The sequence below is a fragment of the Gallus gallus genome, chromosome 1 (genome assembly GCF_016699485.2).
Source record: "Gallus gallus isolate bGalGal1 chromosome 1, bGalGal1.mat.broiler.GRCg7b, whole genome shotgun sequence".
Taxonomy (NCBI): Eukaryota; Metazoa; Chordata; class Aves; order Galliformes; family Phasianidae; genus Gallus; species Gallus gallus.
The window spans coordinates 68,599,870-68,613,501 of record NC_052532.1 but is presented as its reverse complement, the minus strand read 5'-3'; the positions used below and the strand labels follow the sequence as shown (position 1 = coordinate 68,613,501).

At 50.4% G+C, this 13,632-nt stretch overlaps 2 protein-coding genes across 5 annotated transcripts; one reads left to right on the top strand and one right to left on the bottom strand.

The window, feature by feature from the left end:
- Positions 1-215: 215 nt before the first annotated feature.
- On the bottom strand, positions 216-10,230 carry TSPO (translocator protein). 4 transcript variants are annotated; one of them, XM_046939563.1, is made up of 5 exons: positions 10,049-10,099; positions 9,008-9,103; positions 4,255-4,453; positions 1,751-1,889; positions 216-929 (listed from the first exon to the last, which is right to left on the bottom strand). In XM_046939563.1, the coding sequence occupies exons 3-5, from the start codon at positions 4,440-4,442 to the stop codon at positions 756-758; spliced, it is 501 nt and encodes a 166-aa protein (XP_046795519.1). In that variant the 5' UTR covers positions 4,443-4,453; positions 9,008-9,103; positions 10,049-10,099; the 3' UTR covers positions 216-755.
- Positions 10,195-13,172, top strand: MCAT (malonyl-CoA-acyl carrier protein transacylase). The gene is made up of 4 exons (XM_015291298.4): positions 10,195-10,658; positions 10,788-10,875; positions 11,537-11,754; positions 12,495-13,172. The coding sequence occupies exons 1-4, from the start codon at positions 10,206-10,208 to the stop codon at positions 12,915-12,917; spliced, it is 1,182 nt and encodes a 393-aa protein (XP_015146784.1). The 5' UTR covers positions 10,195-10,205; the 3' UTR covers positions 12,918-13,172.
- Positions 13,173-13,632: the final 460 nt, after the last annotated feature.

Genomic DNA, 13,632 nt, shown 5'->3' with positions numbered 1-13,632 from the left:
TTGGCCCGTGTTGCTGGGGCTGCCAGAGGTATGTACAGACAGCTGCTGAATATTTGGGTGCTGCTGGCTTTTAAATGCTCTGAATTTGCTGTTCTGTCTCGCCCATTGTAATGCTGAGAGGAGGAAGGGGCCCCCTTTAGGCTACAGCATCCTGTTGCCTCTCGCATTTTTTTGTCCAAAACCTTCCAGTAACAACAGAAACAGTGGAGGACAAGTAAGTTTACGTGTAGTTTAATATGTTTATCTGACACTCGAGATTGTACAGTGCTTCCAAGCAGGATGGCGCAAACTGTGAAAAAGATGTGGTCTTAAACATTTGCAGAGTACAGTGATCAGAAGACGCGGCTGCTGCAGTGAGACTGTAAGGCACCACGCTTGGTGGTAGACAGGACCGATTCAGACCACAGTCACGCTTGTGACTGCCAGGAGCAGCCTTCTGGAAGCTGGATTTCTTCCTCCGAATGAAGTTGCAGTTGGTGCTTATTTCTGGTAATAGTTAAAATGCTGTTTGTCCTATAAAATGTGATGCTGCAATACCGAAAACCGGTACCTTCTGATGTGCACCGTCATTTAATTTGCTGCAAACTTTGTGCAACCTTTGAGACACGCCTACTCAAGGCACGTTTGTTTAAAACAAGGCTTGCAGTGTCAGATCATAACGTGGTGTAAATAGTTCAGCTAAAAAAATAGTAAGTAAGGCATAACTTGCTTTAGAAGATTCTTGGAGCAAAAGGATGTTTCAGGCTGAATGCTGTTTATTCAGATTTCTTGTTGCGATTGTCTTTCCAGATGCGGTAGTTGAGCACAGAAGCCATGGTTAGCCAAGCTAAATACGGGACCATCAAATAAGCAGCTGTTCTGTTGATGTGATACCAGGAAGCAGTGGTAGCTGTCGCTGTACCAGTTGTGAGCAGGAGAGTCGCCAGCCCCTAAAACACAGGCAGGTGGTTAGTGCCCTTTTCCTTGTAGCGTTTTCTTAACTAGACGGTATTTGTGTGGCTCCTTCCACTTTTGCAGCTCCGTGTATGAGCTGACTTCTCAGGACACAGCTAGCAAAAAGATCTCTGCTGAGTTAGGAGTTGAACCAACTGATACAAAGATACAACAGTCAGAGCTGGGAGCAGACAAAATCCTTCTCATCCGTACTCCTCTGTTTTTTCTTTTTCCTCTCAGTAGCAGAAACTGTCTCTTAGCCACATAACCTCACTCGGTGTCTTTGTGCTATAGATGCTGCCCAAGGAGATGTGGTGTGGTTGAATTAATTACGGGTTGCAAAGCATCCTGCTATTAAAACATTGCTCTTGTATTTAGAGAGCCAGGCCCATCATATTTCAACACAATTTTTTATTTTTGAGGTGGGCTGTTTTTCTTCAGCATGCAGAAAGCTGGTCTTGTCTAAACCAGATGCTGATTACGTGAGTAATGATAAGCTGCTTATCGCTGCTGTTTGCCAAAGAGATACCTAGGAATTTTGCTAAGGCATAAATGTTTACATTTTGTAGTCACAGAAAGCTCTTATCAAAGGGTGTCAGAAAGAGCTACTTGTAATCTAATCGTTTAAGGGTGTTGTAAATTCTCACAGGTGGCTGCTGGCATGCAGTAAGAACGGCAGCAGACTTCTGCAAGCTGTCTTCTATACTGACGATACAAATCAGGTTCCGTTTCAGAGCGAAAAAATCACGATGCAGGTTTTAGCCTCATCACCTTGCAAATGACTGCAAAAGCATATGCTGAAGAAACAAACACTTACCCATCCCATTTTGTGAGCTCCAAAAAATATGGGAGTCCACGCCCAGTTTAATGCCAGCTGCCCTGCATACAGGCCCAGAGGAACCGCTGCCTTTTCAGTGAAGCCCCCCAGTTCCTTCCACACCAGGTAGGAGCCGTATCTGAAGAAAGCAAATGCAAGGTATCGTCCGGTATGGTGGTTAGAAAGCGGCCACGTTTTCTTCAACAAATGAAATCACTTCAGAGTCAGAGTCTAAACTCACTTGGAAAAGTCCTGGCACTACCTGACAGAATGGCTGACTGCGAAGGGTTGATTATCTGCTGCAGACAGCAAGATGGAGAGAAATATTCCCTGTTCTGCCTGAGTTCTCATTTCTGGGTGCAGAAAAGCAGATAACTTGCTGATTTCAGTCTTAATGGAGAATGCTGCGTTGAAGTGGAAGCAAGTCAAAGACTTTTGAAGGTAAAAGGTAGGTCTCTAAAGAGAGGAAAAAACTGTTATTGTCAGTACTGAGAGAGGATGGTTTAAAAATCTCTTTGGAAGAAACCTTTTTAAATAGATGGAAATGAGTTTAGAAGCAGGAATTGAGATGGGAATGGAGAAAATGAGTAACATCCCAAAGTACATGCATGAATGTGGATGGTGTCAGTGATAGGACGAGAGGGAATGGCTCCAAGCTGTGCCAGGGGAGGTTCAGGCTGGACGTTAGGAAATACTGCTTCTCTGAAAGGGTGGTCAGGCACTGGAATGGGCTGCCCAGAGAGGTGGTGGAGTCACCGACCCTGGAGGTGTTCAAGGAATGTTTGGATGTTGTGTTGAGGGACATGGTTTAATGAGAACCATTGGTAATGGGTGGATGGTTGGACTGGGTGATCCTGTGGGTCTTTTCCAACCTTGGTGATTCTATGATTCTATGAAAAGTGAGTACTCGTCACCCAAGACTCTTCTGTTCATTTGACTTTTCCATTACACATACTAACGCTATTGACTACACAGTCATTCCAAGAGTCCCATGGACAAAATGCCAACACTTGGAATTATACACCTGTTTGAGAAGTAGTAACTGGTAGAGATTCCACCTTCTCATAGGAGTCTGCTAAGTGTGTGAACTGCACTGTGCACTTGCTGAACAGCAGGGGGCTCAAATGTGTTTCTGTGGCAGTGAACTTTTAAGCTGCTGCAGTCTACACATCTCAGTCATCTTTGACCCAGACGGTGACCCAGGCTTGCTTTGTGGTCATGTCTTTCATAAAGACTACACAATGCAGCCTTGAAAGCTTTTTAAACCTTGTTTTTAATTATTTATTGCTTTTAATATTCTCAGATTCTATAGGAACGAGAAGTCTTAACCATTCCAAGGGATGTGTGTATTCATGGCAGGTTATGGAAGCAAATGCCCGATGATGAATACATTTTCAGTCAGCTAGATGTATATAGTGTGTAGCTGAAACCACTTACCTCAGAACATATTGCTTGCTTTTGGTATTACCAAAGCAAGTGGTTTTTAAAAGATTTAATGTGATGTCCAGACTTATGATGAGAATTCAAGAAATGAGTTTACAGATTGTACAGTCAGCTTGAAGGAAGCCCCTCAGCTCTTGTCTCTCTGAGAAAAGGCATTTTTTATCCGAGGGACAGCAACCCAAATTCTAACTCTGAACACACACGAGCAAAGAGCAATTAAATAAATATACACACGTACCCTGTGAGAAGAGGAAAGAAGAAAGAATACAGACAGAAAAGAGCATGTGAATCTGTAAAAATTACAAAGCCTTTATTTCCAGAGAAGTAAACCAAAATGAGAGAATGTTAAATCAGCTCCCTTACACATCCGGGTATGTTTTCAGATACTGGATCATTGCTGTATTATGCAATGGGAGTTGTAGTATTTAAGTTAACCTGCGGGATAAGGACACAGTGTTGGAAAAGAACGGGTCTCTCTTATTTAACTGCTTTAAAACACTTGACAGCACAGCAATTACTGGCAGAAGAACAGGGAATCACGAGGCCGAATACCATTCCCACAGGTACCCAAGGAGACAGCAGAGGGTTTCAGACCTCTACAACTTAACAGCCTGGCAGTTAAGCTGAAAGACTGTGTGTGTATTAGTTTTGATTTGGGCTTTATTTTAATTGGGCTATGTTAAAACAGTTCTGTCCCGGTCCTCTCACCTCTCCCTTTTGTTTTTCACTTCCTAAACTACTGAAGGACATGCAGAGAAGAAATCCTGGAGCCGCCTCACTTCCCTGCTGCCAGCTTGGCAGGTCTTCCTCTCAGAATGAATGAGGAAAGCAGATGAATGGCAGCTTTTCAACTCCTGCTTTTGAAGTGGACAGTTCTACATACAAAGTGTGGCCACACACAGCTTCCCCAAACATGCTGTGACCTGCTAGACAGGCAGCTCGGCACAGTTTCTTGCAGATGTACAAGCAACAGAAATAGAGTAATAGTTTTCTAGTCTAGCATTATATAATGTGCAACTTGGAGATCACATAAATGTATTGATACGATGCAAGAAACATACCCCATAGATGTATAGAGAGTTCCCCAAACTGGAGCAAACACCCAGTTAGGGGGACACCAGGACGGCTTCCGCAGAGATTCATACCACACTGGGATTTCCCTTCTGGTTATCTTGCTTCCTAAAACTCCTCCTGCGTGGGGCAGGAGAGTGAAACCCACAGCTGAGGCCCAGGCTGGTACCACTTCCATTGGGACTGAATCTGAAACAAACCCAAAAAAGTGGATTGGCAGAGTAATTTTAAAAGGAAACAACTGAAGTATTCCATGTTTTTTAGGCAGATTTTAGAAGTATACACGCGTAGGATCTGACCACAGCCTACTCTTGTCACTCAGTGCAGCTGAAATTAATGGATCTTGTATGGGCTTCACTGGACAATACTCACCTCTGTATAGGAAACTATCATTTACTTTCTGGCTTTTTTGAGCTTTCATTTCCTTCTCAGCTTTGTGCAGTAAGGGTACTGAGTTTTACCTACGTCACTGTTCTCACTTGAGTATACCAGAGGAATAATGCAGTCTGATAGAAACTTGCATTTCTGTATTCAGTAAGAGCTCCATTTGCTCACTGGAGTGGTGCACTCGGGAATAACGCAGCGTGTGCTTGCCTGTGCTCAAGCAAAATAGTTCTATACGTTGCATTGCACTGTTAGCCTTGGAGGTGCCCAGTGAGCGGTGAGATGGATGTGATAAGTAGCAGATGCTTGAGAAACTGCACAAAATAATGCACCAGAGAGGATGATAATCTCAGTGGATAGGTGGAGAATGTAGCGCTGGCTTCTTCCTGAAGCAGGCTATCAGTTGGAGCCATCTTGGCTGCCAAACCCATATGGTGTGCAGGATTAAATTTGCCTGCGGAAGTAACACGAAGTGATGACTCACCCTGGTAGCCGAGCTGCTTGTGTTACTGTATGGGCACCAATACAAAGAGTAAGGGAGTATGCAGGGAAAAACTTGGTTGCCATTTTTCTGGCCAAAAGATTGGTGTTTAGGTTGCTAAAATGCAAATAGATGAGAGGTACGATAAAAAGGGCAGAACTGAAACGCATTGTTTTTCAAATATACCGCTGTCACACACACCCAATTCCTGTTAATCTGTTAGGTGGGAGGGCAGGCAGCAGGAAGGAATCACAAGGGAGACCGCAGGAGGCAGTGGGAGCCCTGGGGCTGTGGAAACCCCAGGAGAAAGCTGTAGGGCAGCCAGTACTTGGAGATACTCCAAAGGAGGGTGTCCTGTTGTTGTCGTGGCACTTTGCCTGGGCCTGTGCCTGAAGGTTTTGTTGGTACAGCTGTGTCTGGTGCAAATGAGGAGACAGGCAGTGGGGCAGAATAAATGCCACTGGTAGCAGATGTGCTTAAGGATAGGATGCTGCACTGATGGCGTCAACTGTCAGAGCTCTGCTGGCACCGTGTGTTTTCATGCAGAGAACAGGAAGGAGGCAGGCCAGCAAGGGACACCTCCTGCACAATGGTCTTCTCACTCTGCCCAGCAGATGTAATGAGGATTAATTTAATTTCGGTAGCTGGGGCCACAAGGCTGAGTAGGATCACACACACTTCTGGTGGTAGGTGCAAAGCAGAGATTTGCAGGCAGAGAAGCACAGAGGGATGGGAGAAGCATGCAGGGTGGGGAAGTCTGTAAGGAGTTAACAAGAAAGGTCGTGTAGGCGGTGGGGCTGCCTCAGGGGAGAGCTGTAGGAGGGAAGGAGTGGGAAGGAACGAAAATGACAGCAAACAAAGCAGTAAAGCTGTCAAAACCCGAACAGAACGGTGAAGTGGTGCAAGGCAAAAGACAAACAAGCAGTGCCAAATGCAGAACGGAGCTGGGGAGAACTGGGGAGGGAGAACAATGCACTAGCCTGCTGGATCAGCAGTGGGTCTTGGGTGGAGAATGGACTGCAAGGAAGGGAGGAAAAGATCCGCATAGCTCTGTGCTGTGGTCACTGCTGCACTTCCTGCCTCGTGTCCCTCCTGCTGCTTTACCATGGGCTGTCTTACATGGAGCAAAGGAGTTAAGGTGTTCTCCCACACCTTGGTCTTCTGTGGTTGTCCTCAGATGGTGATTCCCAAAGGTTGCGTTAGAAGCTGAAAGCTCAGATCTCACCAGTCGTTACACCGCTGCTCACAATGTGAGTAAGAAGAGCACAGTGGGGCTTAGTTCTGGTCACACACCTCAAAGGTGCTGGTCAGCTCTGCTGCCCCGGCACACTCATCCAACGCCAGTAGGTTTCCCAGAGCGATAAGCGATGACCTCAGGGGCTTTATACTTCGTTTGGCCACAGAAGCATCAGGGCAGTTTCCTGCAGCTGGGCTGTGTCAGGCGTTGTTCCTTCTGTCAGCTTCTCCCCCGGGAGGAAAGGCCCAACACGGTTTGCAGGCTGGAAGTGCTGAATGCCATCAGATTGGAAACATACTGCTCTGCTGCAGTCAGTGACTAAATGACGAAGCTTCAAACCTGTCCCTCCGTATGTTGGAGGAAACACTGAGTAACAAGAGAAGAAATGAGGAGGGCAAACAGAAATGGGGAAGGCACAAAGCATAGAAACAGGGCAACCAATGCTGTGCGTGAACAGGAGATGGGAAGATCCAGAAGTGAAGAAGTGGAATGTACTGGTTTGAATTGACTGTTGGTGTCCTATTCTTTTGACTGTTATTACTAATTACATACTATGTTTCCCAACAGCATTTCTCAGGACTTGCCAGCATTGCAAAACGCTCTCTTGCATCACACAGAGCTGTGCAGCACAGTTGCAGTGTGCCAGAGGGTCGGCTGGGTAGCACACAGCTGTCTATCAGCAGTGGAGTTCTGTATTTAACTCCTCAGAAGCTAAATTCCAGCATCAATTGCCCATACGTAGCAACAGCTGACTCATGGAGTCACACTGGTTAAGTCTGGAAGAAGCTGTGTCCATCTTTGGTTACTCGGTACACATTTTCAGTGAGGGAGTGATCAAACAGCAGAGATGTGCTGGAGCAGAACAAAGAAGCTGGGACTGGAATGGCAAAGGATCAGGCAGCAGTGACAGGCACACGTGACAGAAGGTGCAATGTGCAAAACCCCAATGCAAGGCGACAAAGAGAGGAGAAAACATGTTGAAGGGGTGTGAGTGATGCAATCTGATCTCAGAAAAGCTTGTGCTAATACAGTTTCACTTCTAACCTTTCACCACACACGGCTTGCAGCCCAGTCCCAACTGTGCAGTGCAGCATCAGATCTGCTCTGTGCATGGCATGCCCAGGAAATTCCTGAGAGTAATGGAGTCGAAGGGTTCACAAAGCCCTGCTTTCAAACCAGCCCTGCCTTTGTTTCAATGTAGCCTCCTACCCAGCTTTGTCTGAATTAAGCATGATGCTTGCAGATTTAGGCCTGAAAACCATCTAAGTTTTTATGATTAACTATGATGAGACAATTAGGATTATTTTTTTTTTAACATTAATAATGCTGTTGTTGTTTATAACTGGAATTACTCATTTGGAATTACATATGTTTGCCTGATGTTTGCAGGAACTCATCAGGGCCAAAGGCAGGCTCCCAGCCACCCCACACAGCTGAGATGATAGGGAGGGACAGCCGTGCAAACCTGATGGGATCCTTCAGCCACTTGTGCCCTGTGCTCACAGATACCCAGGTTCTGCATTTGGAAACATCCAGACTGCGAAACAGACAGCTTTCCTTCTCTAATTCGTTTTGTTTGGGGCACATCCTGACTTCTAAGCACGTACAGACACATGAAGTTACTTAGCGATAACCTACCTGGCACAGGTATGCTAGCGCAGCCCTTCCAGCTGCATCCATTACACAACCTACACCGCTTTCACAGTCGGGTCCCAGCTCCACTGCAGGGAGAGCTGGTTGCACAATACTTTTGCACCCTGATTTCCATACTGAAGAAACCAGGATGACTGTGGATGGCATCTGCAGCATGCAGACAATTTGATCTCCGCTGCTAAACCACCGCAGCTGGAGATCCTTACTCCCTCAACACACTTAACAGAAGCTTATTTCTGTTCCTTCCTCTCATCTCTGCCCTGCGATGTTTTCCTCGTCATCCTGCCCATTTTCTGCTTAGCCCCAGTCTGGCTGCAGCAGGCCACTTTGTTTAACCAATGTTAAAATAGTGCTTCTGGCTATTCCAAGCAGCTGACCCATCCAATGATAGTTCCAGCTCTGTAATGCACCAGGAGAAATAAAGGGGAAAATGGGCAATATTACAGCTTGCCGCCTTCTGTCTTTTTGCAGGTTGTTTCCCTGTGGTGGCATAACGTACAGAAACTGAAGCGGAAGCTTTCCGTGTCTTCTCCTTTGTCTGGAAAAGGTTGTGTACAAGAAAGAACAGGGTGTGGAGAACAACACGTACTGTGACAGAGGAGCCAACATGCCTCAGGCTGGTGAAGAAGGACCCAGAGCTGCCAAAGGCCCTCCAGAGGGAAGGAGCAGCTCTCAGAGCCAGGTGGGTGCCCTCCCCCTTATCCAGCCCAAGCACTGCCAGAGAGCAGAAGCAGAGGAGAACAGCTGCTTCCATTGCAGTGTTATATCCCTGCTCTGATAAACCTCTGACTAATCCCCTTAAGTAACTTGGTGCTGGCTTTCCAATCACACAGGCCTTCAGTTACAGCTATTGCATTAACAGTGCTAAGGAAAATCTCTCAGCGGGGCCAAGTTACCCACACGGCTCTGGAGCTGTGGTCCTGGGCACGCTGAGGTAGAGACAAAGCTGCAGAAGTTGGGAGTGAGGTCCCCCAAGACAGATACTCACCCTCTCTAATGTATTATCTTGAGGGCGGTAAGTTTCTACCCAGGTCTGAGAGGCAGCAGGCACACCCTCGGTGGGGAAAGGCTCCAGGTCACATAGCTGCCCAAAGGATTAAGGGGTGCGTGCTTGATGGATAGCGATAAACCTCTTAGGTCTGCCATGGCTTTAGCTGCTGGGAAACCGTGGCACTGAAGACAAAGTTTTGTCACAGCCTGCGGTACAGAACTTTGCCGCCCCAAAGGAGTCTTGCCTGAAAAACTTCAGTAATAGCTGGAGCAACGTCAGGTGCGTTTGCCAGAAATACCCTTGGCTATTTCCCGTGTAGGCGCCGTGCGGGCCTGGGAATTCTTCAGACAGAGCGTGGTGTAAGAGAACCCCTTGGAGGGCCGCCTCCATAGCGGTGGGCCGTTGGCGGCCCACCCACACAGCTGAGCCCCAAGCACTGCAACACGGCCAGCGCCCTTCGCGTGGAACCAAAGGGAGAGCGGGGCTCCCCGGGAGCAGGACAGGCCCCTCCGCATCTCAGCTGCTTGCTGAGGGGCCCGCAGCCCCAGCAACTGAGGAAACCAAGAGAGCAGTGCAGCACAGAGACAGAAAAGCGAGCCAAGTCGTCCCCATGAGGAAGACAACGGCACCCAGCGCAGCTCGGGTCGGTTCCCCCCGCCCAGCCGAGCAGCACGGCGTCTCGGAGCCGCCCGCGGAGCGTGAGGCGCCGCGCGGTGCCCTTTCGTAACCTTCGGCCACTCAGAATCGTGGCACGGCTACAACCGTGCCACGGCGCGTCTCCCCGCCTGTTAAATAACCCGCCGCTGGGCGCTCGAATATACAGCATCTTGTTCCGTTCCAGAGCCACTGCCTGGAAACCTAAGGAAAAATACCCAGCCCCTCCCGGCGCCCGTGAGGAAACGTCCCAGCAGGAGGTGTCGAGCCGTTCCGGCTCCCAGCACCGCGGCACGTGAGTCCCCCACCTCCCTCATCCCCTGCCGGAGCCGGGGGCAGCTCAGCGTCAGCACCCCCCGCGACCAGAGGCCGCCCGCCCCTTACCTCCGCTGCGTCCCGCGCCGCCACCGCCTCCTCCGCCACGAGGGCCCACCCTCTCGCGGTGCCCGCCCCAAGGAGGAGCCGCGGAGCGGCGCAGCGCGAGCCGTGGGCGGCGGGGCCGCTCGGTTCCCGGGGCAACGCGGGCGGGCAGGCGGCGGCCATGGGCAGCTGGGCCGCGGCAACATGGCGGCTCGCTGGCTGCAGCGGGCGCGGCGTCCTGCGCGGCGCAGCGCGGCGGCGGGGCAGCTCGCTCCGAGGCGGTGGGGAACGGGCGGCGAGCCTGAGCGAGCTGCTGCAGAGCTCGGTGGGGGACGAGGAGCCGGGCGAGGGGGAGGCGGAGGGGGAGAGGCGGGAGCGGCGGTCTCCGCGGGAGGGCGCGGTGCTGCTGTTCCCCGGGCAGGGCAGCCAGTTCGTGGGGATGGGCCGCGGGCTGCTGCGCTACCCCGGCGTGCGGGACATGTACCGCCTGGCCGAGAAGGTGCTGGGCTACGACCTGCTTTCGCTCTGCCTGGAGGGGCCGCGGGCCGAGCTGGACCGCACCCGGCACTGCCAGCCCGCCGTGTTCGTCGCCTCCCTGGCCGCCGTAGAGAAGCTCAACCACCTGCAGCCTAAGGTAGGCGGCGACCGCCGGGCCGTGCCCCGAGCCGCCCGGGCCCGGCTCCCGCCGCACGGCTCCTCCGCGGGCTCCCCCCCGCGGCTCTTCCCGGCTCGGCCCCGCTGACGGCCGCGCGTGTCTGTGCAGGTGGTGGAGAGCTGCGTGGCCGCCGCCGGCTACAGCGTGGGCGAGTTCGCGGCGCTGGTGTTCGCCGGAGCCATGGACTTCGCGGAAGGTGCGTGTCGGGGGGTGCGTTTTGCTGTCTGCTTCCACGGTTTGCTTTGATACGCGTAACGTCGCGTTAAAAGCACCAACCTTGGAAAGGGTCTGGAGTCGACGGCCGTCTGAACGTGAGCCAGCAGTGTGGCCGAGAAGGCCAACGGCATCCTGGCCTGTATCAGAAATAGCGCTGCCAGCAGGAGCAGGGAGGTGATCGTCCCCCTGTACTCAGTACTGGTGAGGCCGCACCTCGAGTACTGTGTTCGGTTTTGGACCCCTCACTGTAGGAAAAAGACGTCGAGGCCCTGGAGCGTGTCCAGAGGAGGGCAACAAAGCTGGTGAGGGGTGTGGAGCACAGGCCTTATGAGGAGCGGCTGAAGGAGCTGGGATTGTTCAGTTTGAAGTAGGGGAGGCTCGGGGGAGATCTTATTGCTCTCTACAACTGTGTTACAGTGAGGCAGGGTCGGCCTCTTCTCCCAGGAAACTAGTTATGGGACAGTAAGTAATGGCCTCAAGCTGCACCAGGGGAGGTTCAGATTGGATATTACAAAAAATACATACATCTGCAAGAGCAGTGATGCATTGGCGCAGGCTGCCCAGGGAGGTGGTGGAGTCACTTTGACTCCCAACGTGAGCGAGCTGCCCATCTACACTCACCTGTCCCCTTCTCCCCTCAGCACTCTATGCTGTGAAGGTGCGTGCTGAGGCCATGCAGGCGGCGGCGGAGGCCGTCCCCAGTGGGATGCTGTCGGTCATCGGCGGACGAGAGGCCAACTACAAATACGCCTGCCTGGAAGCCCGTAGGCACTGTGAGTCGCTGGGCATTGACAACCCCGTGTGCGAGATCTCCAACTACCTGTTCCCGGATAGCAGAGTCATCGCAGGGCACATACAGGTACTGCTGCAAGAGATGCACCTGCTTACTAAAACGTAATGTATTAAAACTACTCCAAAAGTAATGCCATCTATTTTATTTTGTTGGCCCACGATGTCAGAGGCAGCTGTTGGTATGGCAGTAGAGGCTGAATCTTCCCACCAATATTGTGTTGCATTTTGCTGCTGTGTGACAGATGGCAGCAGAGGGGCAGTCTGACAAAATGACATCTGACGTGGAAGTGCATATAAAGCAAAGGTGTGTCATTGAATTCCTCTGTGTGGAGAACATGGCACCCATTGACATTCACCAACACTTGCTGAATATTTGTAGGGACCAAACAGTGGATGTGAGCACGTGGAGGCAGAGGGTGGTACGTTTCAACAGTAGTGACAGCAACCGTAGGTCACCTCTGCTGGTGCAGATTTTCATGAGCACGGCATGCAGGCTCTTGTTCATCACTGGCAAAAATGCATAGCTAATGGTGGGGACTGTGTTGCAAAATAGTGTTTTGTAGCTGAGAATTTGCTCTATCAAATAGTGCTGTTGTGCTCTTTGTTGTAGTTTCCGTAGAAATAATAGGAGGCATTACTTTCAGAACAACCTATGCATTTGCTTCATGGGTTTTGTTCCCCAGCGTGTGCTTGGTGGTTGGGTAGGAGAGGAGTGGCTCTACTGCCCTGGGCCTGGAGAGGCCATTCTGGTGGAGTGAGCACATGGAATTCTATTGTTTCAGGCTGTGACTGCTCTCTTTCTTATAGGCTTTGGAGTTTTTGCAGAAGAACGCCCCAAAATTCAGCTTCACACGTACCAAAATGCTTCCGGTCAGTGGTGCCTTCCACACACGACTCATGGAACCAGCAGTAGAGCCGCTGGCTGAAGTCCTGAAGTCCATCGAAATTCAGAAACCACTGATTTGTGTCTATTCCAACGTCGACAGCAAAAAGTACATGCACTCAAAGCACATCCAGAAACTGCTGGTGAAGCAGCTCGTCTCACCCGTGCTGTGGGAGCAGACTATGCATTCCATGTACCAGAGGAAGCAGGGAATGGAATTTCCATACACGTATGAAGTGGGTCCTGGGAAACAGCTGGGAGCGGTTCTCCGAAAGTGCAATCTGAAGGCCTGGAGGCAGTACAGCCACGTGGATGTCACAGAGGAGGAGGAAGCGGCAGAGACATAAACAACTTTTTGAGAGGAATCCACGCGACTTGTGCTTTCCGCGGTGTCCAAATAATGTCAGGCTCCTGAAAGGGGAAGTGTGAAACACCGATGGCTCTTCGCAGTGAGAGGAGCACCACCCGTCACCACAGGAAATGTTCTTCTCCACCGTGTGCCTTGGGTGCGGAGTGGGAGCTCGGCTCTCCCACCTGCGCCAGGACTGCAGAGTTGTCAATAAATGCACCAAGCAGCTTTCTCCTTGGCCCGCATCCTGCAAGCAACGTCCTTGCTCTTTTTTTTTCCTTGCTTTATGTATTTTGAATTTGTGTGAGTGGTGAGTGTGCGCGTTCAAATTACGGTCAGCGGTAGCACTGTGTGTGCAGGGTTGTGCTGCCTGGGTTGCACTGCACTGCCCGATACAGGCCTGATGATGCCCCGCTGAGGCATGGGGCTCCTTTAGGTGACTCCATCCCCATGCAGCCACCTCATTGCAGAGGTGTTCCTGTGCCTTGCCTAAGCTGCCTACTGCCATCTTCGCCTCCATCAAATCCTTTTGTTTCACTGTTGCCACCTAGCAGTCAAATAAGGCAAAAGATGTGAATTTGGGTTGTTTTTTGTTTTGGTTTTTTTTTTTTTTTTTTGGTAGAAGGGATATGATTTTCCTAAGGTTTGAGCTATCAGTAAACTATAGAACTTTTCTTGGTTTTTTGGATGCTTCGGAGCATGTGATTACTGGC

Excerpts from the sequence above, each read along its gene's own strand:
- TSPO (XM_046939563.1), bottom strand. The coding sequence starts at position 4,442 with ATGGAAGTGGTACCAGCCTGGGCCTCAGCTGTGGGTTTCACTCTCCTG. Across the intron at positions 1,890-4,254 it reads ACTCTCTATACATCTATGGG|ATACGGCTCCTACCTGGTGT; the intron begins GTATGTTTCTTG and ends TGCTTTCTTCAG. Across the intron at positions 930-1,750 it reads GAGCTCACAAAATGGGATGG|GGGCTGGCGACTCTCCTGCT; the intron begins GTAAGTGTTTGT and ends CCTGTGTTTTAG.
- MCAT (XM_015291298.4), top strand. The coding sequence starts at position 10,206 with ATGGGCAGCTGGGCCGCGGCAACATGGCGGCTCGCTGGCTGCAGCGGG. Across the intron at positions 10,659-10,787 it reads TCAACCACCTGCAGCCTAAG|GTGGTGGAGAGCTGCGTGGC; the intron begins GTAGGCGGCGAC and ends GTGTCTGTGCAG. Across the intron at positions 11,755-12,494 it reads TCATCGCAGGGCACATACAG|GCTTTGGAGTTTTTGCAGAA; the intron begins GTACTGCTGCAA and ends TCTTTCTTATAG.